The 27554-nt window shown below is 42.6% G+C and overlaps 1 protein-coding gene across 1 annotated transcript; it reads left to right on the top strand.

Moving 5' to 3' along the window:
• The first annotated feature begins 355 nt into the window (after positions 1-355).
• pak6 (p21 (RAC1) activated kinase 6) lies at positions 356-20205 on the top strand. The gene is made up of 9 exons (XM_030719681.1): positions 356-809; positions 12463-12710; positions 14081-14752; positions 15283-15816; positions 16589-16722; positions 17830-17956; positions 18088-18213; positions 18345-18479; positions 18687-20205. Exons 2-9 carry the CDS (start codon positions 12507-12509, stop codon positions 18852-18854), a joined length of 2100 nt encoding a protein of 699 aa, XP_030575541.1. The 5' UTR covers positions 356-809; positions 12463-12506; the 3' UTR covers positions 18855-20205.
• Positions 20206-27554: the final 7349 nt, after the last annotated feature.

The raw sequence follows: 27554 nt of genomic DNA, 5'->3' as shown, positions 1-27554 counted from the left end.
CTGGGAGCACCCTTGCGTTCTTGTGTCACCCACATTACGTGCAAGGAGACAGACGGAGAGAGATGGAGGGTGGGGAGGGAGATGAAAGGTATCCCAGGTGATGAGGTGTAGAAGAGCTCTCCTTTCCTTACAGTCACTGGAAACCGGCGCACAGGCACAGGCACATGCTGCTATCAGTTCTTTTGCAGCCCAGTGAGAGTGGGAGGAGGCAGAGAAGGAGGGAAGTGATAAGAGAGAGGGAGTGAGCGGAGGAAGAGAGCGAGAGAGACAGAGAGAGAAAGGGAGGTGGGAGGGAGTGTGTGTGTCTGTAAGAGAGAGAGAAAGAAAGGCAGCGAGCCTGAGAAGGAGAGGGAGAGAAAGGGGGTGGATGTAAGGAGCTATATGGGGCCGTGATATTCTCTCCTCCTGGATGCTGCTTTTCCTTTTCATGGCTTTGTCCATCCATTGCACGGACAGCCCTTGTCCCCGGGAGCAGGCACCGGTACACGGAGCAGCACTCAACCACAGAGCCAGGGATGGATCAGCCCCAACAAAGAGCCTTTGAGATGGCAGTATGTGCTTCTGCCTGGAGGGAGGAACGCATCAGGCTTTCCCAGGCAAGCGGCAGCCTGCAGTGTGCTCTTGCTTGAGAGCCATCACTCCTCGCCGTTGTGTGTACGAGATAGAGAGCGTGTATGTCCGTGTGTGAGCGTATATGTGTGTGTGAATGTGAGTGAGCGGTGTATAATAGTAGATGTGAGTGTATGTGCACACTCTCGCTTCCGATCCTTCCTGGAGGAGAGAGGCTCTCCTCTTCACTGGACAGCAAGGTAAGGGGGGGAATGACTGATTTTTTTTTCTTCTCTAACAATGATTTATCCCTCCAGAGCCCTCTTTCCTCTCTTCACAGCAAGGAGAGTGGGGTAAAGTGGGGTGGGGGTTTAAAACAATAAAAAAATAAAAAATAAAAAGAGGCTTAACGTCATTGATAAAGACCAGGCTCGTGTTTGCCATCAGTTGGCATCAGCCGTGGTGGAGGAAGAGAAAGAGGATGTGGAGAGGCTGTGAGCAAAATCCAATGCAGCCAGGTGCCGATGTGGGGGAGAAAAAGGGAATACTGAGAGGTTTTTGCTGGATGCATTCAGTGATGGACTGCATCTCAAAAGAGGAGCCTTTACCTTCTGCTCACCCCTCCTCCTTAAAATCCCAACATCCTCTTCTCCTTCTGTCTCTTCTGTCCTCAACCCCTATTTCAAGAAAAAGCATTCAGCACTCCCTAAAGCCTTGTCATTCTCGAGGTGGATCACACTTGATAAATCTGTCATTATTATGGGTACTGTGGACAGATGCTTCCTGTTTTTGACACTGTGAATTCAGGTGATCTTTTTGGTTGTGCCAGTGCATGAAGTTCCAAGCTTCTCCTATACATATATACACACTTCAGTAGATGGATGCTGTGGTAAAATAGGGACAATAAGGAGACTCACATGTGGCATATTTTCTTAACATAAAGAAAACCTGTCGTACAAGGGTTTGCATGAATGTGGGATGCTGTGTTTTTATTGTGCTGAGTTTGAGCCATTAAGGAAACAGGAAATCTGGTCAGTACTCTAGAAAAAATAGATTTGTAAAGTCTCTCTATTAGTCTCCTATTAGATCCTAAGCCCTCAGTGAAATCAATCTAAGGTGATGGTTGTTTTAAAGGAAGCGTATAGATTGTTGTTTTAGCCCAGTGCTTTAGCATTGACAGTGCACTCATTCTTACTGATGATATCACAGCATTCATGCACTTATACCAAAAGAAAAAAAAATTCTTGATGCTATATGTGTGAGTTGAGACTGTACCCGATGTTATCTGTGCATGTGCCATCCTGAAAACAACATACATTGCTCACACATTTAGCATTGATCGAAATGGATCTGCAGCCTGAGGATTCGAGTTTATATTTGTGCATTTGTTTATTTATTTATTTTTTGTCTGACGATGATGTAACTGAGGCTTTGCAGTAAGAAAAAAAAACCTCTTGTTTATGTCTCAGGTCATTCATTGATATTCACGGAGGAGGGTGGAAGAGGAGAGAAAGGGTAGAGGATGTGACAGAGAAGGTCTCTTTGGTTAATGCACACACACACACACACACACACACACACCCAAACACACAGCTGGACATCTGCTTCACTGAGGGTGATGTGCACTCAGTGTCTTTTAAAGTCTATATTCTGGAGTTTGTCTCGTGTTGCCCGTTGTGCATTATGCTTTCACACGGGCTTACAGCCTCATAGCAAACATAAACAGACTTGAACACACGCGGTGGGGCGCTGACAGGACAGGAAGTGATAGGACCTCTCACGCACGTAATCGCGGCACGCAGGTGCTGCTGTGATGTACCACCAGCATGTGCTGTGCTCACGATTGTTTAAAGGAGCGTCTTCGTCATGTTCACACTGCTGAAGGGGGCCATGCATTTACCAGCTTAGTGTAGCTACTGGCCACGAGATGTCAAGCACTAAGGATTAAAAAATCCTCCGAGTCCAAATTAGGACAGCATGACATGAGTCCCCTTCTCTAGGCTGAAACAGCACCCATGCTGGGTGACAGAGAAGGACAGCAGAGTTGGTGCAGATTGATACCATAAGGAATTTGAGGTTAAAAATGGTCTGTGCTTTGTCCCTTGGAGAGACATGCTGAGGCCTTGGCTGGGAAAAAATATAAATCAAAGCTTTCATAAGCACATGCGCGTACAGTAAAGCATGCACCGAGTCCCAATGCATCAATAAATTAGACCCAGGAGAGAAAAGTTGGGCTCGTACCATTGGTCCAGCCTGATCGCACGTCTCTATCAGCACAGCGTCAAATTGTTCAAAGCACTTGTGAGAGCCAAGAGGATCTTTAATTAAACAGAGTGTTGGTCAGTGCTGCATTTTCTCATGCTCCTGCCTCTAGCCCTTAGTATACATATTGTAGCATATTTCCTGACGTGACAGTCTGTTTTTCTAGCGATGTGTCAGCATCCAGATAACATCCCATAAAGCCCCAGGACAACAGAAGTGCTGCTTTTACAGTGTCATTATGTTAAGGTGTTTGGAGTAGATAGAGACTATAGCTTTACTGCGCATTAATGTCCACACTCTCTGCTGCAGGGCAGCGCAAACTGGTGTTCTTGTGCATTTTCTCATCTGTGAGAATCAGTGCCATTATGTCAGGTGACAGAATGATGTATGCGCTGTGTTGATGCAACTGTCCTGTCTTGAAATCCCCTTCGCTGAGGCTTGTTTACTGCAGAAAAGCTGATGGAGAGAACAGTCTACATCTTCAGTACTGAGAGAGCTCCTATCAATGTCATTGTTCTTCTAAGTTAGACAAAACTAAATGTGAACATTAATTTTCACTGACAGCTTCAAATCTATAGCCGTCCTTCCAGCATCTTGATTATTTTCCTCTCCGTCCTTCATACTAGCTTTATCCGCCCTTCTCTTTTTCTGTCACTACAGCTGAGTGTCCGGACTCTCCTTTCCTCCCCCACTCTTACTGCTCCTGTCTTGACCTCTCATTTCTTGTTTCCTCCTGTCAATATTAACACAGGACTAGTGTTCACTCCTGCGCAGATATCTGCTCTTGAAGGAACTGACAGCCCACATTGTTGGGCACTGACACTGTTTTTCTGTGTACTCGCAATCCTCAGGCCTTTTCCTTACTTATTCAGAGCATGGGAAAAATGACAGATGAGCTTTTTGATCCGTTTACTTTCTCAGAATCGCAGTGACTTCTACCATTTTAGGCACAACTTCATCCAGAGATTTGAGTGAAAGCCTCCATATGACGCATCGCTGCGAGTGTATGTGACATTTGAAAGACCCAAAGATATGTCACTATGAATGAAGTCTCTGTGTAAATGTGGGTCATCCGTGCTTAATGTCTAATTTTATAAACTGAAAAGCACAATATGGATACAGTGGACTATCCAAACAGGGACCTATACTTCATTATAGTTTTCTTGTGAGTACTGTGCCTGTTTGTGCATCAACATGGTAAAATGTGGTCCTGAAGACACCTTTAATCAGAACAAATAGAAAGGTGGCCTCAAGTACTTTGTCAGGTGTGGTGTTATGTGTCTGTCTGCCTGTCTTGTCTGTCTGTGGACACATTTTGGCTGCACTCTATGCAGGCTTACTCCTTTTTGTACACTGCTGTTGATAAACTGTAGACCAAAAGTAGTCCATAACACCCACTTCACATGCCCTTGGGTATGTTCTGCATTATGTCCTTACACCTGACTGGAGCTTGTATTGGAGTTACAGCTACATCAGAGGCTAAGAAAGTTGTTGTTTGACCACTTCAGAAAACTCCTCTTGGATATCTACACCTGGCACTTTAGTCATCCATAGAAATTAGTGAAATCCTACTTACTCTTCAAGCAGTCGACTGTCCCCCAAAGAGAAGAGACATTCTGCATATTATCTTAAGTTTAACCAAATGGGCCGTGTGCGTTCTACCTAAGACAAAACTGACAAAAACAGCGAGTGTTGAAGTATTCAGTAATTAAACAGTAATTTTAGGACTTATCTGACTCGCAGCCAACTAGGATGCACCTTCCAATATTCAAATCAAAACTGTATAAACTGGTGACCCCACTCACTATGGGTCTCACATTTTTCCATCTTCATATATATGTGTGTGTGTGTGTGTGTGTGTGTGTGTGTGTGTGTGTGTGTGGTGTGTGTGTGTGTGTGTGTGAAAAACAGTACCGAAACATTAAATAAAATTAACTGTTTTCACCTCTGGGTTGTGCTACATTGCTCTAAATTAATCTTTGCCAAAAAATAATATAGTCTTTCACTCCATTTATTGTCCCAGCATGATGGATGTGACTAAAACTCAGGAAATTACCTGACAGTTGTGAGATCCCTCTCTTTCTCTTCAACCCCCTGCAGTGTTTTGCATCTCACTCAGGTATCGCCACTTTGTGAAAATAACTGTGTGAGGGTGCTAACAATCTTTTGGCCGTTATGTTCACCACTGTCCTAATGCCTTTGTTACTCATTGTGTTTTTGAGACACATCTTTGGCCAAATGGAAGTGATTGCATTGGTGATTTCGGTGCATCTTTGTGAGCAGGATGGATATGCTGACGCGCTGCACAGGCTCGCTTTTATGAACATCAGAGTTGATGCTGGAAGAGTCATGTCAGCAACCATTGCATTGCTTTTCTTGGCCTTTGTGCAGTAACGGTACTGCAGTTTTGTGGTGTGTTTTTTAGGCAGTTGAAAACTGAGTTGTGTTGCTTTGAGGTGCAGACACAACTCTACAGCTCTCTGTTCATAATGATTTCTTTTTGGAAAAAATGAAGGATGTTTCACTTCAAGGAACAAGCTCTTCACCTTCTGCTGTGCCAGACATTTCAATTTTGTTGTATATCTGTATTTCACATAGTGTTACTCATCCAGACTTGTCCAGGAATCGTGCGTGTTGCAGGGAACAGCTACTTGTGATTGGCACATGTAGGCATGTGGTCAGAACTCGCTGCTTTGCATTATAATTAGCAGAGGGCACATTTTAAATATCACTCACTCATGCTCATTTAATCGTGGGAAGCCAAAATCATGATCGGGAAAAAAAATTCAATTAATTGTGCAAGCCTTCTAGGTAGAGTGGGTAGTGAGAGTGCTACATGTAACTACATGGGAACTACACTGGAGAAAGTCCCAGCCACACTGATGACTTATTAGACACAGTGTCAGTTTGAACTTAACTTCAAGTAAATGTTCAGTTAGTGTAACAATAAATAATTCAGGTGTTTATAGTCCATAACCACAAGATGTATCAAATCAAGCTCCAGTGTGCCTTTACAAACATTTGGAAAAGAGTGGGTGGTTCTGAAGATCTCAGTGAATTTGATCCTGGTGCTCTAACAGGATGTCACCGCTGCAACAAGTTAGTTCATGAAATTTCTTCCTTCCTAGGTATTCCATCATCAACAGTAAGGGCTATTATTGCATAGGGGAAGCATTTTAGGAATCACAGGAACTCAAGTGGCAGAAAGTTACAGAGGATCGCCGAATGCCGAGGCGCATAGAGAGTAAAGTTGCCGACGCTCTGCTGACTGCAGTTCTAAAACTCCTCTGGCATTAACATCAGTACGAGAACTGTGCTTCGTGAGCTTCATGGCTTTCCGTGGCTGAGCAGCACAGGTGGTCCGTTCCTCAAGCAGCCAAAATAAGGGAATGATGTGAAAGGTTACTGATGTAATGCTTTTCTTTATGGAAGGAACAGCAGTTCCTTCAGCATATTCACCAAACCATCAATTTCATACATTTAAACATGCATTTTTCTTTATAAGAATGAGCTGTTGTACTTCTGGCTGTACTGTATATGTTGTTTATTTCATGTATGTCCCATTTTTTTTTTTGAATTGCTTATAGATGTTTTAGGCATTTTACAGAATTAATGAAATCCCGGTCCCACAGAAGAAAAAGTCGAGATATCACCAAAGATTGAAAATGTTTGAAAAGTCATTGCACAGTTGCTATTTTAGTCTGTTAGTGTTAGACTGACACCCCAACAGTGTCATCTCCAGCACCATTGCAGCTAGCATGCCCTAAAGAAACAAAATTGTGCAATCAGCCAAAGCCACATTTGTGCAATGAATTGACTTATAGTGCTAATAGATTCATCCCATTCTCCCACATTCCTTATATTCCGATTACTTTGTCATGCATGATGTATCAGACTGCTAGCGTCTTGTTATTCCGTGTCATTGAATGCAGCTTATTACATCACATGTAATGTCCTATTGAAAGTCCTTCCATGTCTGTAGAGGTGACTCCAAAGAGAAAGACATCAACGTAATCATAAACACTGCTATTGTACTGTCCAGTCACGTCCCGTGCCTTGTACCTTTTTTATGCCCTCAGACGGTGTGTGTAAGTGCATGGTTCTGTGTTTTACAAAGCACAGGAAAAAGATGACCAACCAAGACCCCCACTGCCCCCCTTGAGAGGCAGTCTCATTACACTCAAAGGGCAAAACGGTCATCATAATGAAGCTGATAGAGGAGCAATCTCTAAGCCCTCCACACTGCACTGCACATTCCAAAAAGCAGCCGTTAAGACCTTGATGCTATCTATACCGTTATGAAATAGATGTAACCCCCTGTAATTCAGTATAGCTGGATTAAGCTTATACATGCATTGACAAGCACAAAAAGAGGATTACCCTCATCTCCATCTTCTCCCACCCTCACCTCACTATTTGAACATGAATCCTGTACAAAATAAACATGCGTCTAGCGCTGGAGAGGAGGGGGGGTGGGGGGGGGGGGGGGGGGGAATGATGGCTCCTAAAATTAGATCAGTGAGGGGCTGAACACCACTAATCCTGTGAGCACAGTCACCTGCACACTCACTACATTTTTGCATGCACGCCAACAAAAAGATAGAAGCAGAAATCAGGGGCAAATAGGAGGAAAAAAAAAATCATTCAACAGAGCTGGAGGCGCAAACGCGAGCAAATCCACTATCTCTCCCATCTCTCGATCCCCTCCCACTCGACCGCAACTCCTGCTCGGGGGTGATCTGAACATGAGAGGAAGGAAAGCATGCTCTCTCCTCTTCTGTCATGTTGTCTGCGGGGAACATATGGATTGCCTGGTTGAAATTCTGCATGGTACGAGAGGCCAAGCCACTCTGCCAGGTGAAGAAGCTCCATCCAGTCAGGGGTAAGGCTGTGACTGGATTAATTTGCCTGGATTGGGATTGGGATTAAGTGGTTACTTTCTGCAGAAAAAGAAGTGTATTTGCATGCATTAGAGAATTAGAGAATTTGCATGCTGCAACATCCTTCTTCAAAGGTTTATGTTTAGTCAGACTTTAGAAATACTTACTGCAAAGAGACTTTTGCTGATTTCCAGTGTGTGAGATCTTATTTCTCGGTGACGGGATTTGTGAGTTTTTAGGTCATGCATTTGGATCTGCTTAATTTGTTGCTCCTGCATGAAGTTGTAAAGATGAAAAATACCTAATGTAGCACAATTTTTTTTTTTTTTTAGAGTGACCTCATCCCTCTCCCTTTTCATATCTGTGACAGCAGCTAGCTGAGTTTTGCATCAGCACTTTGATGGATTCAAGACAAGCCATCGAGGCATAGGGTCAAGTCCCTGCAGCTTTGAGGGATGTGACCAGAAAGAGATGGTGGGCTGTGAAAGTTCAGCTTTGTGGAAACATATTTTAGGACTTAGGAATCAATAGCTTATTGCTGTCAAGACTGTCATGAGCTTGGCAGAGTCTGAGAGGTCACTCTAAGGCCAGTTGCATGTGATTAAAGCTTGTAAATCAATAAGTGCATCCACTTTTCAATTCATTCTGCCCAGGCATGAATCAAGTATACGTCGTGTGTTTCTTCTTGTTTCTGATACCACAGTGGTTAGTTTGTATTTCCAGAGTCTGCAGAGGGGAACAGTGGTCAAGTATGAATAATGAATGCTGTGATATGTTCTGTTCTCTGCTGTTTTGAACTGATGTAACTTGATGAAGTATCATAAAAAACAGCTGCCCTTTTGCACTGGTACACCCTATTATTGCTGGCAGCGGAGGACTGTAGCAGTTTGCATTTCACTCAAGTGAATATTGATTGATATGCTTATAAAAGAATACGTGAGCGTAAATGTGTAAATATTTGTTCAGGCAATGCCAGCATCTGCACCTTAAACTGCTATCTAAGCAAACAGCCTCTCGTGCAGTGCAAAAGGAAAAAAGACAGAGATCACAATCTTCTGCTTTGCAGCTTGTTTTCTCAGGCATTTCGGATTCAAAAGGGGGTCGCAACTGGTACTTAAAAGCCTTTCTGTGTCTCCAGGAAAAAAAAAAAACTGGGTCCCTGTCTTTCTAATATATCCAGGTCTGATTGGAATCTTGGCCCCAGTTCCTCTCACCCCACCTTCTGAGAGCCCTCACACCACAATGTCCCTGTCAGATGGAATTAAAGTCCTTCCCAGCATCACATTATGTACATAGGGAGAGCACAGAGTGATGCGTTTATGCAACACTTAGCATATTAGCCTCGTGATTGAATTATCCTTGGTGAGTGTCACGTCTTTTCTAGCAGTACTCCCCCCACCCCCTCACCCCTCATCCTACCACCGTCTTCCTGTAATGAAGTGGAGGTTTAGCTGATGTGACTAGCAGGCCTGACTTACTTTTACCTTGCAGTGATGCAGCGGGGTGTGCAGCGTAGGTTAGTCACCAATACATCTCTTAACAGGCGTCATTGATGCCGATTAGAGCCATGCTGGTCCGAGGGCGGAGGTGGAGAGAGGAAAGGCTGCCAGTGTGATCGCCTGCTGGTTTGCAGAGGGCTGAAAAACTAATTTTCTCAGCTCCCACTATTTCACAGTGCATGATGGGAGATTGTATCTGATACTCTCAGGGTACCTTGTGGGCCTCTGCATTGGCCATTTGATTCAGGGTGACATTTTGCAAAAATAAACAAGAGTTCTGTGAGGATTATTTGGGCACAGAAGTGTTTTGAGCCTGATGGTCCTTTTAGTCTGCTACTGCAGAAGAATGTTAACCATGGCTTACATTTTGAAGCCTCAAGTTTAACGTTTTGGCATTTTTGGAAACAGAACTGAGCATAAGTGGCCTTAGCAAATTTAGTTAGCAAGGTGTATGCTTGTATGTAGCATAGACTACATACAAGCAAAGAATAAAATTTCCCTCACCAAAGCTGGAGCACACACGTCTTCCAAAAGGCACAGACACTACAAAGGATGAGAGGTCCAGATTAGCTGAGGTAAAGACTAGCAGGTCCCTTGTGCCTAAGCGACAACCAGTGCCACTCACAGCAGCACCACTACAATAAACCATAACTTTAAGCTTAAATTAGCTTTAAATGGGAGACTTATACAAACATTCAACCCTGTTCTGTCTCCCTCCCCTCGCCCCAACCAGTCATGGCATATAGCTGCCCCTCTCATAGGTTTCTTCCTGTTAAAAGGGAGTTTTTCCTTCCCACTGTTGCCAAGTGCTTGCTCGCAGGGGGTCACCTGATTGCTGAGGTTTTCTCTCTATTATTGTAGGGTCTTTACCTTATGATATAAAGCACATTGGGGCAACTGGTGTTGTAATTTGGTGCTATATAGCTGAGAATTTGGTCCTGCATTTGGGGTCCAACCTTTGCCTGCCTGCCACAGCTACCATGACAGCATTAAGTCAGCACGATCCATGATCTGGGAACCCCGAATGTAAAGCACATAAAGCACAATGCAAGAGTTAACAAATATTTCAGTCAGGACCAGAAGAGGTGGACTAAGCAGCAGACCAGCACTGGCGTCCACTTGCGTGGCTAGCTGAGATGGCCTCCATGCTGTGAGCTATATAAAAAAAGTATTAATTCCAATCAAGAGACTTAAACGTGAGTGATTATCTCTCCTTACAGCTGTGCAGCCGAGGAAATGAGATGTAATGCATTTAATTATTTCCCCCCCACTTGAATGGAAAATAAAGCTGAATATACAGTAAATCTGAGTTAGTGGCTCAAGAAACGCAGGACCATCCATCTGAAGATTAAGCAGTTGACCTCCCTGCAATCAAGGGCACACAAGCTACTAATTAGGATGGGATATGAAAACGGTTATAAAAAGGCTGTGAAGGATAGCCTGCCATAGTATATTTATGTCTGTATATATGCGTGTGCATGAATGTGTGTTGTACTTATTCTGCTAATGCACTGAAAGCCTGTGGGCACTGGCCAGCCCAGCCTCGTGCTCATCAGTAAAAGGGCACGGAGAATGAATAAGCCTTAATTGACCAGATATCCTTCATTAAACATGTGCTTACAAATCCATTTGCTCTCCTTGGAACTGTTCACTGTGGCGCAAGCTTGTGACAGGCAGCAAGGCAGTGTGGGGCATCTACATCCCAGTCACAGCTATTAGATAAGCCATTTTATATATATATATATATATATATATATATATATATATATATATATATATATATATATATATATATATATAGTATTAGTCAAAAGTTTCTACTAATTCAGTGGTTTTATTAGATAAAATCTATTTATTTGGTATATAAAGAAGGATTAACAAACCACAATATGTTTTATATTTTAGATTCTTCAAAGTAGGCACCTCTTACTTGGAGGACAGCTGACAGAAAAACGACAGTCCATCATTACTTTAAGAAAGGAAAGTCAGTCGATCCGAAAAATTTCAAGAACTTTGAAAGTATCCTCAAGTGCAGTCGCAAAGACCATCAAATGTTATGATGAACCAGCTCTCATCAGGACCGCCACAGGAAAGGAACACCAAGAGTTTCCTCTGTTGCACAGGATGAGTTCATCAGAGTTTCCAGTCTCAGAAACTGCAAGTAACAGCACCCCAGATAAGAGCCCACCTAAATGCTTCACAGAGTTCAAGCAGCACACACATCTCAACATCAACTGTTCAGAGAAGACTGCGTGAATCTGGGCTTTACGGTCAAATTGGTGCAAAGAAGCCACTTCTAAGGAAGAACAACAAGGGGAAGAGAATGGCTGGGCCAAGGAACGTGAGGAATGGACATTAGACCAGTGGAAATCTGTCCTTGGTCTGAGGAGTCCAAATTTGAGATTTTTGGTTCCAAACTCCATGTTATTGTAAGACACAGAAACAGTGAGCGGATGTTTCTACATGTGTAGTTCCCACCGTGAAGTATGGAGGAGGAAGTGTGATGGTAGGGAGGGCTTTGCTGGTGACACTGTTGGCGATTAATTCAAAATACAAGGCACATTTAACCAGCATGGCTACAACAGCATTCTGAAGCGACATGCCATCCCATCTGGTTTGCACTTAGTGGGACCATCATTTGATTTTCAACAAGACAGCAACCCCAAACACACCTCCAAACTATGTAAGGCCTATTTGACCAAGAAAGAGGGAGATGGAGTGTTGTGGTCAGATGACCTGGCCTGCACAATCACCTGATCTAAACCAAGTTGAGATGGTTTGGGATGAGTTGGACTACAGAGTGAAGGCAAAGCGTCCAGTAAGTTCACAGCACCACTGGGAACTCCTTCAAGACTGAGAGAATGCCAAGAGTGTCTAAAGCTATAATCAAAGCAAAAGGTGCAGACTTTGAAGAATCTAAAATCTAAAACACATTTTGAATTGTTTAACACTTTTAAGTTAACGTGATTCCTTATGTGTTCCTTCATAGTGTGGGTGACTTTAGTATTAATTTACAATGTAGGAAAAAAAAAAGAAAACTGGCCGTGTATATTACCCATGTGGAACGATCATCTGTTGGCAGATTTTATTTGAATACAACAGGTCAGAGAATAGAGAGGAAATGAGAGCGGTCAGTGACTGACAATAAGTCTTTAATAACTTTGGCACAGGAGTTTTGTTTGTATTAAAATGTCAAGATTACAGTTACTTAAATTTGTGCTGCATGTGATGTTGGGTGGAATTTCTTTAAAGCTGAATACTTTTCTCTACAGGGACATTTTGAGGCAGACAGGCTGCTTCCCTTTTAGACTTGAAGATGTTTCGCAAGAAGAAAAAGAAGAGGCCTGAAATATCAGCGCCCAAGAACTTTGAGCACCGTGTCCACACCTCATTTGATGCTAAGCGAGGTTGCTTTGTAGGCCTGCCGACCCAATGGCAAAGCCTAATAGAGAACCTGCGAAGGCCCAAACCCATGGTGGACCCTTCCAGGATCACAGAGGTGGAGTTGAGGCCAAAGAAGGTATACCATTTATGTCTTTATAATTCTATGACCTTACCCAGAGGTGAATGCTAATGAATGGCACACTGCTTTGGTTGTCATTAAGCTGTAATTAGTAGTTATTGTAAAAGTTTAACTTCAGTCTCAGAGAAATATGTGCTGGTTGCATCAATGCAAAAGTATTTTTGAGTGCTGCAGAGGGATTCTGTTGTCTCAGAAAATGCCACAATCCTCTGATGGCAACATGGTGAGCTTGCTCCCCTCCCCATCTTTTTGCTTTCTTATCTATCATGTGGCTGAGCTAATGACCCTGCTGTGTACACTGACTGTACAATGTTGAATGCTCATAGGGCCACAAGATTTATTACTCCATGCAGGCAATTAATAACAGTCCATGGTGCCTTCCCAGAGATGTCAAGCAGAAGGGATAAAAAGTGCAGGTACAGCAGAGGAAATGCCACTGAGTGATAAAGCCTGCAAATCTCAAGATTTCAGAGTTTCATTGAGCATACTGTTGATTCTTTTTATGGCCCGTCCAAAAAAAAACCAAAAAAAAAAAAAACAGCACAAACATTTTATTAAGTCCATGATGTGATTTTTAATAGTGTTGTGAAATATGAGAACTGTCATTCAGCATTTAGGTCACTCAGGTCAGTCAGCATAAGTTTTGTGTTTTCAGAAACACAGAAGATAGAATTAAAAAATAATAAACATCTGGCACATTTCAGGTTATTTCTTGATGAGAAGACAATTTCATTTTAAATATATGTGAAATTTCACCGAAGCTATTATCACCTACCATTCCCTCCTCACAGAGAGGTGCTACAGTAGGTGAGATGTCATCTGACCTCTACACCCCCTCCTGTGTGGATATAATGGCTCTGAGCCAGAGAAATGGGAGAGGCTGAAGACTGACTGTGTACCGAACATGACTCTACCCTGAGTCGGCCTAATAAGCCACCATGCAGTCAGTCTTACATTAACCCTCTTCTGGCAAAACATCTAAGTTTGACTGATCATTTTCTGTCAGGGCAAGTTTAGGCTATTTGCCTTTGATTGCCTGCCAGTTATGCATACCACATGAAAGGTCACGAGCAGTTATCTTTACAATCTGAAAGCATGTGAGCAGTTTTTTGAGGCTCATTCTTTGTGTCTCTCTTTAAACATTTGTTAGTATATTTTTTGTATTGTCAGAATAGCCACAGGGGGAATAAATTAAAGTCGCTGTCTTTGAAGAATGACAAAGATGTCCTTTGCAGATTCCCAAGTCTAAATTTAACTTGCCTTTGAGCAATGATTATGTCACCCTCATTCCTCTCAGTCCCAAATCTTTCTATAATGCAATCATAACTAGCAGGATGTGAAACAGATAAATGCTTCTCTCCATTCAGACCATTGTGCGTGGGAGCATGATCGGACACGGAGACTACATCGCAGCCATGATCAATGATATGAACCGTCTGTCTGTGACCAGTTCCAACTCTTTGCGGAAGAGCAGCCCCTCAGCCAGGAAGAGGGCCCAATCTCTGGGAAGGCTGGGGGAGGTGAACGAGGCGGACACTTACCAGTATGAGGGTCTGACCCAGGATGATGATGATGATGATGATGAGGAGGATGCAGGTCAGGAACAGTGGAGGGATAAGGCCAGGAACATCCACAGTGAGACCAACACCCCTTACTTGGGCATGAAGAAGAGCATCACTCTGCAGCCTAATGGGATTTTGCCCAAGGCCACATCCACCTATGAAGTCGGGGTCAGCTCCCTGGAGGGCCCGTCACATCCTGCTCAGTCCCAGAACATCCAGATGCCAAGTCAAGGGGCTTATATGAGCAGTGAGGTGGGCAGTCCTCAGGAGAGAGTGATATGGAAGAGAGATTTCCAGCTGCCCAGGGGAATGCCACCAAATCAAAGACCTGTAGCTTGTTTCTACAGCCCTGCTATGACCATACAGCCACCCCATGGAGATCAAGGCACAGTCACCACAGAGCTCCGGCCCAATCTACCAATGTACATGCACCAACAGAACAGCCCAGGGAGGCCGTTCTCTTCCTATGACCTGAAAGTAAGCCTTTGCAGTGATTAAGTGCACTGATAATACATTATTTATAGAATATACAATATATGCATATTTCTAATACTATGTACATCATTTTTTATTACTCAGCATGTTTCTGTATGAGCTCTGAATACATTAAATAAAAGTTTATTTTTTGTCAAGAAGTCATCAGGGATCATGTTAATGCTTAGGCTGTGGAACTTTAGTGAGGCAGCTTATTGATTGGCTTTTCACTAAAGGGGATTAAAGTTCTGAGTTTGAATATTGGCTTTAATTCTAGAGTTAAAAAAAAATGAAATGTGGGTTTATGGTGCCAGTGGGGTTGTAAATGTTGAAAGAAGATGTGTTTGCCAAGATTTTTGCAGGACACTTGGGACCATAAAAAAACATCTTTACATGGGTCATATCAGGTGAAGTGGATGTGGAGGGAAAGTGAAGAACCTGATTTACGTTCAGTTTTAAAGTGGGTCATGAGCCCTAGACAGGTGGCCAAGCTCCCTCTTAATTTACCTCACCCTTTTTCTGTTATTCTGCAGGGAGAATCAGCAGTGAGGTACCACTCTGGTTTCCTACCCACTGGCACCAGCAGTCCTCTTGTGGGAGGCATCAGACCCCAGCGGACTGTTCGCTCCTCAGCTAGCTACACCTTGGGTCTGTCTCCCAATATGGGATTGAGGCCCAGTGGACCAGACCCTTTTCTCAGGCACTCTGGTTGCCCCAATCCTCCTTATCCCCGACAGGACAGCCCTTCCCAACCTCGACCTTCCCCTACAGGCTCACTAGCCACCAGTCCTCCAGGCACCTGCTCTCCCGCCTTTAGACCCCCACAACATCCCTCACCCAGACCGCCACCCGACCCACCTAAAGTGACACACGAACAGTTCAAGGCGGCCCTACAGATGGTGGTGGACAAGGGCGATCCACGCTCTTATCTGGAAAACTTTGTGAAGATCGGAGAGGGCTCAACAGGGGTGGTGTGTATCGCGACAGAGAAGCACAGCGGCCGGCAAGTGGCGGTAAAGATGATGGACCTGCGGCGGCAGCAGAGGCGAGAGTTACTCTTTAATGAGGTACCAAAAAATTATTCAACATACAAATGCAAGTATCTCTAAAATGCAAAGAGAGTCATTTACAGCAACATATCTCTGTTCTTTGTTGTGTAGTCTTTCAAAAACAGTTCAATTCAACAATATTTCCTGTAGCTCTGGAGCAATCAGAGCTTAAAGCGAAGTCAGTGGCTTCATTTTAAATGCCAAAAAGGCCAGTCCCTACAGATACCCATGTGAACATCAAAACTTTAAAGTAGGAGAGTGTTTACAGCCTGGCAAAACAAAACAGATTTGGTCTCTAGAGCTAACGTTCCCTTTCATAGCAGTGCCTGAACATTTTTAATGCAGTTATTTGACGGTTTTGCTTGCTGTGTGGTTAAATACAAAAAAGAAAAGTCTAATAATTTATTTTTATTACTTAACATTAACCACTGGCTTACTAAGGTTACCTGATAACTTGTATTCAAATATGGTCATTTCTGGCTGCAAAAAGCAAGAAGCTTCAAAAAGGCAGTTGACACACAATTGGGTGTTATCATAGTGTCCATTTTTATGCACATCTATCCTTTGGAGGCAAAAAAGTAACGCTTATGACATCACCATGGCAATCTTTACTTGTGTTTGATTATGGAGTTTGAATGAACTCTCTCTACTTGGCAGCGGTCTCCAATGACAGAGCCATACTAATGCTGAACAGCGGAGTCAACTTTACTGCTAGAGAACCAATAAGAGCCTACACTGTGGGTTATATTTCTAACGATCGTAGTACTAAGATGAATGTTTTGTGCTGCAGGTGGTCATCATGAGGGACTATCAGCACAGAAATGTGGTGGAGATGTTTAAGTCTGCCCTGGTAGAGGAGGAGCTGTGGGTTATCATGGAGTACCTGCAGGGTGGAGCACTAACTAACATTGTGTCTGAAACCAGGTAAGAGCACCCCCCCCACCACCACCACCACCACCAAAAAATGTATTTTGCTGATTCCATGTGGATATCCTATAATTTTAATAACTAAATCAACCACAAGGGGGTAGTGTGGTATCAACTGCTGAGTAATCGATGCTGATCCCAGGAGTGCATTGGGTCTTCTCTTGCACACCATGTCTGCTGCTTTTCTCCAGAGAAAAATAATAATCCAGTAAAATAATTTAATTTGTGCATGTTACATGCCATGTGGAAGGTCGATTTTGACTGGAAATTTGATTCCCTGATGATGCGGTGCATACATCAAAAAGGAGGAAAACATATTGACCAGCAGCAGTTAAATTTTATCAGGGTGTGTTTGTTTGAGCTGTCTATACGGTTTATATTACTAACAGATGGCTGGCTCAATCTCCATAGGATGACCTCAGGGTTAGATTGCTTGACTCAAAGAGATGAAAATTTCTCTCTCAAGCCAGATGATGTACAAAATGAGCCAGCTGTCACTGCCACTGCTTCTCTAAGCCTAAAATAATCAGTATATTGATACAACAATCAAGGACACGTGTTCTTTGTGAATGCTGTTTCTCCAGCCTGGACTCTGCTGTCAGACAATTTTTCAGACTGATTAAAGTCCTGTTAAGAAATCCACCCAATTAATTATTTTTTTTTTTAATCTATTATGATACTGATGCGTGGGAGACACCGTACTCTGTAAAGTAATTGTTATCTTGCTGTTACCTGCTTGAAAATGGCTTTTTGCTGCTTGGCTCTAAATGTTTACGTTGCACTTGAAAAAATATTAAAGGCACATCACCATCGTGGAGGAACGGGCATGTTTCATTCGTCATTCTGCTGTGTGGGAGTTGTTGTTTTGAACCATGCACTCTTTATTGTTACCTTTAATGTGCAGTGATTCATGAAATTCAACTTTCAGAGCTGTTGATTTGTCACAACTAGTAATGGAAAGTGTGAAATGTTCATGTAAAATCTGTGTTTGTGTGTGTGTGTGTGTGTGTGTGTGTGTGTGTGTGTGTGTGTGTGTGTGTGTGTGTGTGTGTGTGTGTGTGTGTGTGTGTGTGTGTGTGCGTGCGCACATTTGTTGTCCTGCAGGCTGAGCGAAGAGCAGATTGCCACAGTGTGTGAAGCTGTGCTGCAAGCTCTGGCCTATCTCCATTCACAGGGAGTCATTCACAGAGACATCAAAAGTGACTCCATACTACTCACATTAGACGGAAGGGTATGATCTTTCTTTCTTTCTGTCTTTCTTTCTTTCTTTCTTTCTTTCTTTCTTTCTTTCTTTCTTTCTTTCTTTCTTTCTTTCTTTGCTTTCTTGATAGTCATTAAGTAAAGCATTTTTGCTCCCCACAGGTCAAGCTTTCAGACTTTGGCTTCTGTGCTCAGATCAGTAAGGACATCCCTAAGAGGAAGTCTCTAGTGGGGACACCGTATTGGATGGCGCCTGAGGTCATATCCAAATCGCCATATGGCACTGAAGTGAGGAGGCGCACATTCAACTCTCATGAATACCACTAGTGTGGCACCGATTGCCAACAGGAGCAATCTGTGCAACAGTATGAGACCTGTTAGATACCTTTTTTTTTTTTGTCTGTGTGATGATTTACCAGGTTGATATATGGTCGATGGGCATCATGGTGGTTGAGATGGTGGATGGAGAGCCACCGTACTTCAGTGAAACCCCTGTAGCAGCGATGAAGAGGCTGAGGGATGAGCCAGCTCCTACTGTACGAAATGTCAGTCAGGTACGAGAACAGATTAACGTACACTAATTTTTTGAAGATAAATGAAGTATATTTAGGCATGCTAGCAGCATCGTGTGCTGTCTTTTAGTCAGTTGAAAGATTGAAATGTCTCAACAAATGCTGGATATAATGTTATAACATGACCACATCACTGTAGTGATTTATTGGGGTTAAAATATATTATGCACCTATTTCTTTCTGGCCCAGATCTCCCCAGTTCTAAAAGACTTCCTGGACCGAATGCTGACTCGAGACCCCCTAGAGAGGGCCAGCGCCACTGACTTGCTGGAGCACCCCTTCCTGCTACAGAGTGGCTCACCTCAGTGCCTGGTCCCACTGGTGGAGCAGTACCGCAAACGCATGTCCCGCTGCTGACCCCACGGGGCTCCTGGTCCCCAACACCCACCTTCAGTCTGACCTGTCCAGGCCTCAGAAGAGGACTAGCACTGGGGTCCAACTCTAGCTCCCAAGCCAGTGGGCTATCAGCTCCAGAGACGCAGACCCAGACAGCATTTTGCTACCATGGGAATGGTGGCGAGTTTGGTAGAGAGATGCAGCATGGTCTCGGGCATGAGAGAAGCATTTTAGGAGCGAGTTAAAGGCAGCATGCAATTCCTCACCTCTCAGCTCGGTACAATCTGATTATTGAATGGTTTCCTGTAACATTCAGTGGGATTCAACACAGCACAACACGGTGCATATCAAACGTATAGCAAAAGTCTATATTCCACATGACTATATGTACATGTGCTACTATAAAAATTCTATATAGTGTTCATAGTGGGCATTATTGCTAGCTGTGTAAAGCTTTTAAAGCTGGTGTTAGGCTCAAACCACAGTAGCTCTTTGTGACATTATTAAGCAGGGATAAAGTTACCTCTGCACACTCACACTCTGTAGTGGAAACTGGACAACAACCTGTCAATACACACTCTTTGCATGGCCAAATGGAGGCACACCTGGCCTGATGTGAATGCTTGAATATGTACCAAACAGGGATGTGAAAGACAATTCTCCTTTATTAGCATAACAAATGGGTAGATGAAAGCCCAGCTGCTATTATCGGGCGATTGGAAAACCACCAATTCCATATTTTTCTTTTTTTATATTTATTCTTTATTTGAAAAGGTATTGTTGGTTGTTTGTATGATGTGAAGTTGAAAATAAGGTTTCATTATTAGGTATGGATTTGAAGCATAAGCAGATAAATTAATAATGTAAATAAATACTGAATATTAGGTCCTTCTACCTGCTGATTCACTGCAGTAAATTATATGAAATGAGTTCAAAATGTTACTTTTCTTACTGAAATCTAACTGTATAGTTGTTTTTTTTGGTGTGTGTGTGTGTGTGTGTGTGTGTGTGTGTGTGTGTGTGTGTGTGTGTGTGTGGTGTGTGTGTGTGTGTGCGCGCGCGTGCACGCACGCAAAGTATGAATGTGTCATTCAAATCTTTGTATTGTGACAAGTTTTAAAAATCATAAGACGTGTGTGTGTGTGTTTGCGTGTTGCTCCTGAAGAAGATGTGTGTGACTGTATTTGCATTTGTTTGCCTAGATAAAGCACACAGGCCTGGCATGTGATGCTGCAGGACATCAACCTGCTGAAAAAACACTTTGCACATAGTCTTTGTATTTTGACACAGATACATGTTGACACGTTTCATGTATTTCTATTTCTGTGTGAAGCATTCATGAAAAAGAGAATTACACATTTTAATTTTGTATAAATCAATAAATGATGCATACTGAATCGGTATTCACTAAAGTCATTTTGACTCCCTTTCGCACATGCATAAATACAGGCTGAATGTGCTGGTCTTTTAAAATATTTATTACATATTTAGCATGAACCATACAGTGCACGGTCACTGAATATTTAGGCGAAATACTTCTTTTTTTTCTTATAAACACAGAAGCAATATCAAATACATTCGATTCCAGGTAATACAAATCTTATATATGTGAAACAAAATAATAATTTTCAGTAGCTCACAGACTGAGATCATGTGAATTTATAAATGCTTTCAAATATGAATTAACAAAATTGCACTCAGCTTTATGCAACTGAACAATTAGCTTTAAATTCCCCCCTTTCATTAGTAAGTATTGAAAAACGAACGAGCTGCAACAAAAGCAAGGAATCATTACTTCTCTCAGTATACAGGCTCTATCTGCAAGCAAGTACCAGAAGTTTAAATGCTGTTAAAACATCTACTACAAGCCAGTTCTGCAGTTATTCTAGTTGAGGGTGGACTGAGACGGGTAGCTTTCAAACTCGCACTTCACTGCACTGATGCTGTCAACGCTTGGCTGACTGTTGACCTGCTGATGCGTGTGTGAGAAAGGAAAGGTTTCGGAGCGGGACATCCGACCTCTGCCATTTGAGGAGCCTGATGAGCAGTCTATCACCATCCTCATAAACTCAGGTGCAGTGAATCGCCGCAGCAGTCTGGTCCCCAGGCCCGTGAACCCCGGGGTATGGTTTGGGAGCTTTCCTGACTCAATTTCTCCCCTGGCAGGAAGTAGCTTGTTGTGTCTGGCAGTCAGGCCAAGGCTACCCCTCTTCTGCTGCTCTCTTCTGCTCAGTGAAGCCATGTTATTAGCCTCTTCATTCTTAGATTTGACATTCTCCTCCAGTGCCATTACAGGCTGATTCTTGCTGTTTAAAAGCGGTTTTGGCACTGAGACAATTCTGTCAGCATCGTTTGTCAAGCCCTGGGTGTTCCCATGACAGTCCATCTTGTCTATCAGGCATCTCTCATCCTGTAGTGAGGCTCTCTTTAATTTGCTGGCTGACAGGCTCATGTCACGCACATCACCCTGATAGGACTGCTTTCTGCTGCTCTGAAGGTCCAGGTTAAATGACTTTGCTTTCCCCCAGAGAGGAAAACTCTCTGGTGCTTGCTCTGGGAGTCGAGTGTCTCGGTTGACATCTTTCTGGCTTGTCTCAGGAAGAGCGTTCAGTGTTTTAGCCCCCCTTAGCTCACTAAGCTGGCAGTTTTGCTGTTGCTTGCCAGTGAAGAGAATGCTGTGATCCCCCTCACTTTGGATTTTCTCAAGCTGAAGAGGCAGAGCCCAGCTGTGGCGATGGTTTTCCTCTTGAGACTGGCTCCTGGGACATCTGAAGCGGTTCCACACTTTGTTGCCATCACCAATTTTCAGCTGTCTCTGAAATACCCCAGGCAATTGATCTTCATTATTTAACTGTTTAGAGAACCTCTCCAGAACATGCCTGGGGAGCCTGCGGGGCAGACGGCACTCTCCCTCCTGAGTGGTACTCGCAACAAGTGGCTCATCTGTGCCAACACTCCTCCTGCAGGGAAAGTTCAGAATCTGGACACACTGGTTGTGTCCAAAGAAGTTGGCAACTTCAATGGCAGAGTGGCCAGCATTATTGGTCCTGTCCAGCCTCAGTCCCAGTCTTTTAAAAGCCCTGACAAGAAACTCCAGAACCTGGCTTTGCCCAGAAAAGGCAGCATACATGAGAGCACTATTTCCCCAGGCGTCAGTGATGTCCGGATCAGCATTAAACTGCACTAGAAGTTTAACCACATCCAGGTGTCCCATCTCACAGGCATGGCTCAGGGCTGTGCGCCCATCCTCATCCTGGCAGTTGACATCCGCCCCTTTCTCCAGCAGCAGCCGGGTGAACTTGGACCTGGTCCCGGGGTCTTGCAGACAGACAGCGTACATGAGCGGGGTGCGGCTGTTTTCCGTCTTCGAGTTGATAATGCGCCCATCCAGTGCATCCAGAATGAAGCGCGCAAGGTGGACTTTACCACCACGCATGGCATCGAGGAAGGTCTTGGTGCCGGAGCCCTGGCGTAAATCTTTTGGCCGCATCATCCTTGAACAGCTGGAACAACAGAAAGAAGGTGGCAAAAAGGGAGAGGAACTATGCAGCAAGTTCTCCGATACTCACTGTGTTAGAGTGAGCGCTTCACCTCAGAGTAAGACTCAGAGAGGAGCTGCCAGTGTTTTTATACCTCGCTTTGCACATGCCCTCCCCACGTTGCCTAGGAAACAAACGTCTGAGGACCATTATGCAGTGGCAGCATCCATTCAGCCCAAGCACTCTCTGCCTGGAGAGAAATATATGCTATTTGAACAGAATAATTACTCAAGGAGAAAAACGTGTCCAGTATTTACCACGTGAGGTCTGTGGGGTTAACTTAAATGCACTATTTTCACTTTGTTTGTTGCAAATAAACTCAATTAAGAATAGTCAAAATAAAAAAAGGATGAATAGTGCCTTATGTTCAGTCCCATTTACTTTCAAGACTGTACTGTAATTAGTATGCCTAGTAAATGTTTGAGGGATGATGAGACAGGCTTTGAGAGATCACTTCACAGGGGAGGAAAATTAGCATTTACCCTTTTTTCCCTTGTAAACACATCTTTGAAACACTGCATCTAACCATTTATCCCCCTCTGTGTTTCTGTTCACAGTTTGCTACAGCCAATCATAATGAAGTGCAACAAGTTCAAGTTATTCTACTGTACTGTGAGAAGACTTTTTCAAGGTTTCATATTAATGGCCTTGCCTGAAGGTCTTGTCAAGGGATATGGTAAATCTGATCAAATCTACAATAAAAACAAAATGAAAGCCAGATTAAATTGTAAAGAAAGAAAGAAAAGCCCTCTAAAACAGTGAAATTGCTCTGTCAGATGACTCACTGACTTGAGTCCCTTTAATCACACAGATTTACAGACAAGACCACTGTTTGTTTGAGGATATGAGTGTGATTAACAATTGCCTTCTGCAGTAACACTGAAAATAATTGTCAAATGCCCATGTGATTATGGGCTGCTCCTCTAAATATAGCTAGGCCAAACTATTGGAGTGTTAATAGTATTAGTGTTGCAGTATTAGACATTCGGATACTTCAGTTAAGACACCTCATCGTTAATGATTTTAAGAGGGTAGCCGTGCATTTATTGAGAATTGCAGCATTTGAACATGGTAAGAACTATACAATATTTCACACAAGCAGCAGCAAATAGGGCTGTCTTCTAGGCCTCAAGTCCACTTATTTGAGTTAATAAGCTCTCTATCAGTTTTGGTGAGTTAAATTCTAGTATTTTGTTTGTTACTTAGCACTAGTTAGCAGGTATTTGTGTCTGTGTATTGCACCGTACAGTTTAAATGCAGCTTACTAACCAAAGTTATTAATCAGCTAAATCAGTCCAAAACCCATGGATGACCCAGCAATCACCTATCCCCAACCAACCCCTACCAGTTGGCAAAAATCTCACCATAGCTTTGGTCGCTAGCATATTGCTGCAGTCATAGTTTGAATGGAAGTGACGTGCTTGTCTGCAAACACTACCCAGCTACTCTTCGAGCCGTAGTGGAACTATGAAAAGTGCAACACAAATCAGAAATGGAGCCTGTTTGCCTTCAAAGTAAAAAACTGCACCTTTTGAAACAGGTTTGCTGCAGCACTGTGGCAGAACTTTTACGCTGACAGTGAAAATTCTCCAGTTTGCATTGAATTTTTTCAAGTTGTACTGCTGCTCGGCTAATAGTTGGCAAGTATTTGCAGACAAACATGAAAGACTACAGGAAACCGTGGCAATCTGCTAGCAACCAAAGCAATCACTTGGAGGTTTTTGGTGCAGCACCTTCTTTTTTAACTATTTCAGCCAACGAGAGGCAGCCACTTCCAGGAACCACTGCCAACCAGTTTTTCAGCATTTTTGAACATTTTTGCTTGGTTGTATCACCTCAGCTCTTAGAATAGAATAGAATAGAATAGAATAGAATGCCTTTATTGTCATTATACAGGATGTACAATGAGATTGGAGGGCCACTCCTGTTCAGTGCACAATGTGCAGATGACATCACATCAGAAATGTGGTTTCACACTAAAGTTTTTGATTTATTATGGTAGACTATACACTATAGTCAGTTTGGACTAAATTATACCCTCAAAAAAGCAAGTTTAAGTACAGGGGTATGATTTGAGATACAGCTTGTGTGTATTCAGTGAGAAGCTGGCACTGTAGTTGTCGTTCTCTTAAAACTGTGCATATGATTGAATGACTCATTTAATCAATAATATATCCTAGAAGCTCTATATGGTCGTAGCGCCTAAGAATAATCAAATAATTACAGATTGCCACTAAATCCCAATTCTGCATGAACTCCATATAACCGTTTTTGAGTCATTTTACTCAGGTCTACAAATGTGAAGCACATGTTGGTACTGCTAATTAAATCATTTAATCCTTTATTGTCAAGGGTTGTGACGGAGACCCTTTAAACAGCTGTTTGCGCTCCACAAGACCAGAGTTTAATTTTAATTTCTAATATAAATCTCAGCAGGACCAAAAGTGAGCCAAATGGTGGAGGTGAGAGAAAACATTACTCTCCCTCCACCTTGTTCACTGTTCACCATCCGGCTTCATCAAACCCTCAGCGGGTCCTTTATGTAGCAATAACAGACATTCACTCATTTAAGCACAGCTGAAATTCATCAACAGATGCTTCCTCTGGGGTCTCTTTACCTGTCTGGAAACTATTCTGTCAACACCTTTTTCATTATAAAATCATATCATTACCAGATAATTTCAGGACAAGGTCATATTATGGCAGCAAGTCAATAGATTCTTATGATTACTGAGATTCCACTTTACAGCTTTACAATGCTCAGATGATGTCCTCAAGACTAAGACTGATGTACTTCCTTTGAAGTCTAGTTAATAAATTACTGCAAGCCTGTAAGATGACCTTTCTATGAAGTTGTGTATATGATTAAATGAGACTTCAAAAACAAAATTTTGCCAGCTTGTCTGAACTCCTTCAAACAGTTTTTGAATCATTTTACTCAGATCTATAAATGTGAACCACATGCTGGTATTATGGGGGAAACAGGATTGCCGAAGTAATTAACAATGTCATTCAAAACCATGAAAATGTGGAATTTTTCACCTTGGTTGATGCAGCTGGTTATTCATGCACATGTATTAATGATTATTTTAGCCAAGTTAGCCTGGCATTGCCTTTCCTAGGGCTGAACATAACCCTCTGATTCCACCACTTTCCTGGTTTCTGTTCCTGGCTGATCCCGAGCACTATACTATATGTTGTTTCATTATATCTCTGGTACACATTTGAGAAAGACAATAGGCTTTGGCCTTAATCATCTTAGTTATTCCAGTGATGCTCACATGACCGACATAAAAATGGATTCATACCGAATGTGTCACCTCGACCCTGCATAATTAGCATTAGCATATCAGAAAAGAGGAGGCATTTGTTTGATGTGGAGTGATAATTTTAACCCACTTTCAATCTGTTTTTGTCATTTGAGTCACAGATTAGCTTTTTTTTTTTTTTTTTTTTTTATTAGCTGTGGCTTCTGGTGAGGTCTTCAGTATAACTCACCCATTCCAGGATTGACTGTGCATTCAGCATACTGCAGTTATACCCAGATGATCAGTACACTTCTTGGTTGGCCTGCTGTTAGATTGATGAGTCTGGTCTGACTCACTTTGATTTACAAAGCATTTATAAGAAACTGACAATCATCCCTCTTTGAAAGACAATTTCTTTAGAGGTCATAGTTTTAATGCCTATAGAGCCATTTTCAAACTTTTCTGCCAAATCCACCAACGTAACAATGCAACAGTGATAATAAGTATTTTTGAGCTTGCATGAATAATTTACTTTACTAAGGTCACGAGTTGCAGTCACAGGTGAAGTGTCCTTTAATTAATTGCCATTAATGTGTTTAAAATGCTACATCATTTGTTCATGATTATGGCTGTGGAAATGTCACAGGTCACATCTCTAAATGTAATTAACAAATAGCGCAATATCCACAGCTGTGAGGTGGTACTGGTGCCATAAACCTTAGTCTAAATTTGACAGAATATTTTTTTCTTTTGAATTCTAGTTAGATCAAATCATTCAACCAATTTAGTCTGTGTCACCAAAATTACATGCTAAACAAACCAGCCTCAGCCTATCATTTGTAAACTGGAGGCCACCTTTAGGATTAAACTGATCAGTGGTTGAACAGAGGTCAATAACCCTCATGTTCACCATTCAACTTCTTATCACTGTTGCAGAACAGGGAGACTTTGGCTGTTCTGTTTGTTTTTTTCAGTTCATCACAGGAGATAGATCTGGACATCTGGACTGTGTGCATCCTTGCAGGCACTCTGCAAGTTGTGCTTGAGTTACTGTTTTGGTCACATGAGCTTTGACTATTTTTATGTGTTGTGACATTGACAGCTCGGACATGTTAGTTCCTATAAGAGGGACTCATTAGTTAAATAGTTCCTAGAAAGTGGTTGCCTATTAACAATAAATTCCCTTTTATCTTTCTTCCAAATAACAGATAACCACTACATAATATCTAACTTTTATTAATTGTGCTGAGCATTTGTTGCGCAACATCGAAATTGTTTAGACATATTTCTACAAACCCAAGACTGATTAAGATAGAATAACAGTTAACAGTATGACAGTAGTAGTAGTGTAAAGACCTTCACAAAGCATGGCATAAAACCACTCTACTACCCGATTTGCTGAATCTTAAAAAATGGACTGAAGAGAAATGAATGAAATGTGGATGAAATATTCAGAATGTGAATGAGTTGGTACCATGAGACTTGCTAATTGTGCAGATATATGCAATAAAGCAGGGATGTCACGGTAAATACCTGATCTCCCATTCACAGCGGGCCTGGCCTGGGCAGGAGCCACTTTGAATGCCTAATTAGAAATTAAAGCCAGTGTCAAGTTAAGGTGTTATCCCCGGTTCTAAATTACCTAATTAGCCACTGGGGAGAATGCTAAAAAAATCAACCAGTCTCTCAAGGTCCTTCAAGGAAAAACTTGTAAATGGAAACAGAACACAGAGCTGAGCCTCCTTGGCATCTTTACTGAGCTATAAACAACTGGGACTAAATAAGTGTATGACCACATGGTAAGAACTGAGCTCATCGGGGACTAAGTTCAACAAGGCCCATTCATCGTTACTAAAAATGTTCTCTTATCAATGACTCAACATGCCCTCACCCTCCCTGGACTACTCAGCCTTCCTTCTTGCTAATTGAACGCA

Source organism: Archocentrus centrarchus, chromosome 22 (assembly GCF_007364275.1).
Source record: "Archocentrus centrarchus isolate MPI-CPG fArcCen1 chromosome 22, fArcCen1, whole genome shotgun sequence".
Taxonomy (NCBI): domain Eukaryota; kingdom Metazoa; phylum Chordata; class Actinopteri; order Cichliformes; family Cichlidae; genus Archocentrus; species Archocentrus centrarchus.
This window is presented reverse-complemented; position numbering and strand designations above follow the sequence as displayed.

What these genes read in the sequence shown, in the direction of transcription:
- pak6 (XM_030719681.1), top strand. Translation starts at nt 12,507, where the DNA reads ATGTTTCGCAAGAAGAAAAAGAAGAGGCCTGAAATATCAGCGCCCAAG. An exon ending in GAGAGTTACTCTTTAATGAG is followed by an intron (nt 15,817 to 16,588) that starts GTACCAAAAAAT and finishes TTTGTGCTGCAG; the next exon opens with GTGGTCATCATGAGGGACTA. An exon ending in AACATTGTGTCTGAAACCAG is followed by an intron (nt 16,723 to 17,829) that starts GTAAGAGCACCC and finishes GTTGTCCTGCAG; the next exon opens with GCTGAGCGAAGAGCAGATTG.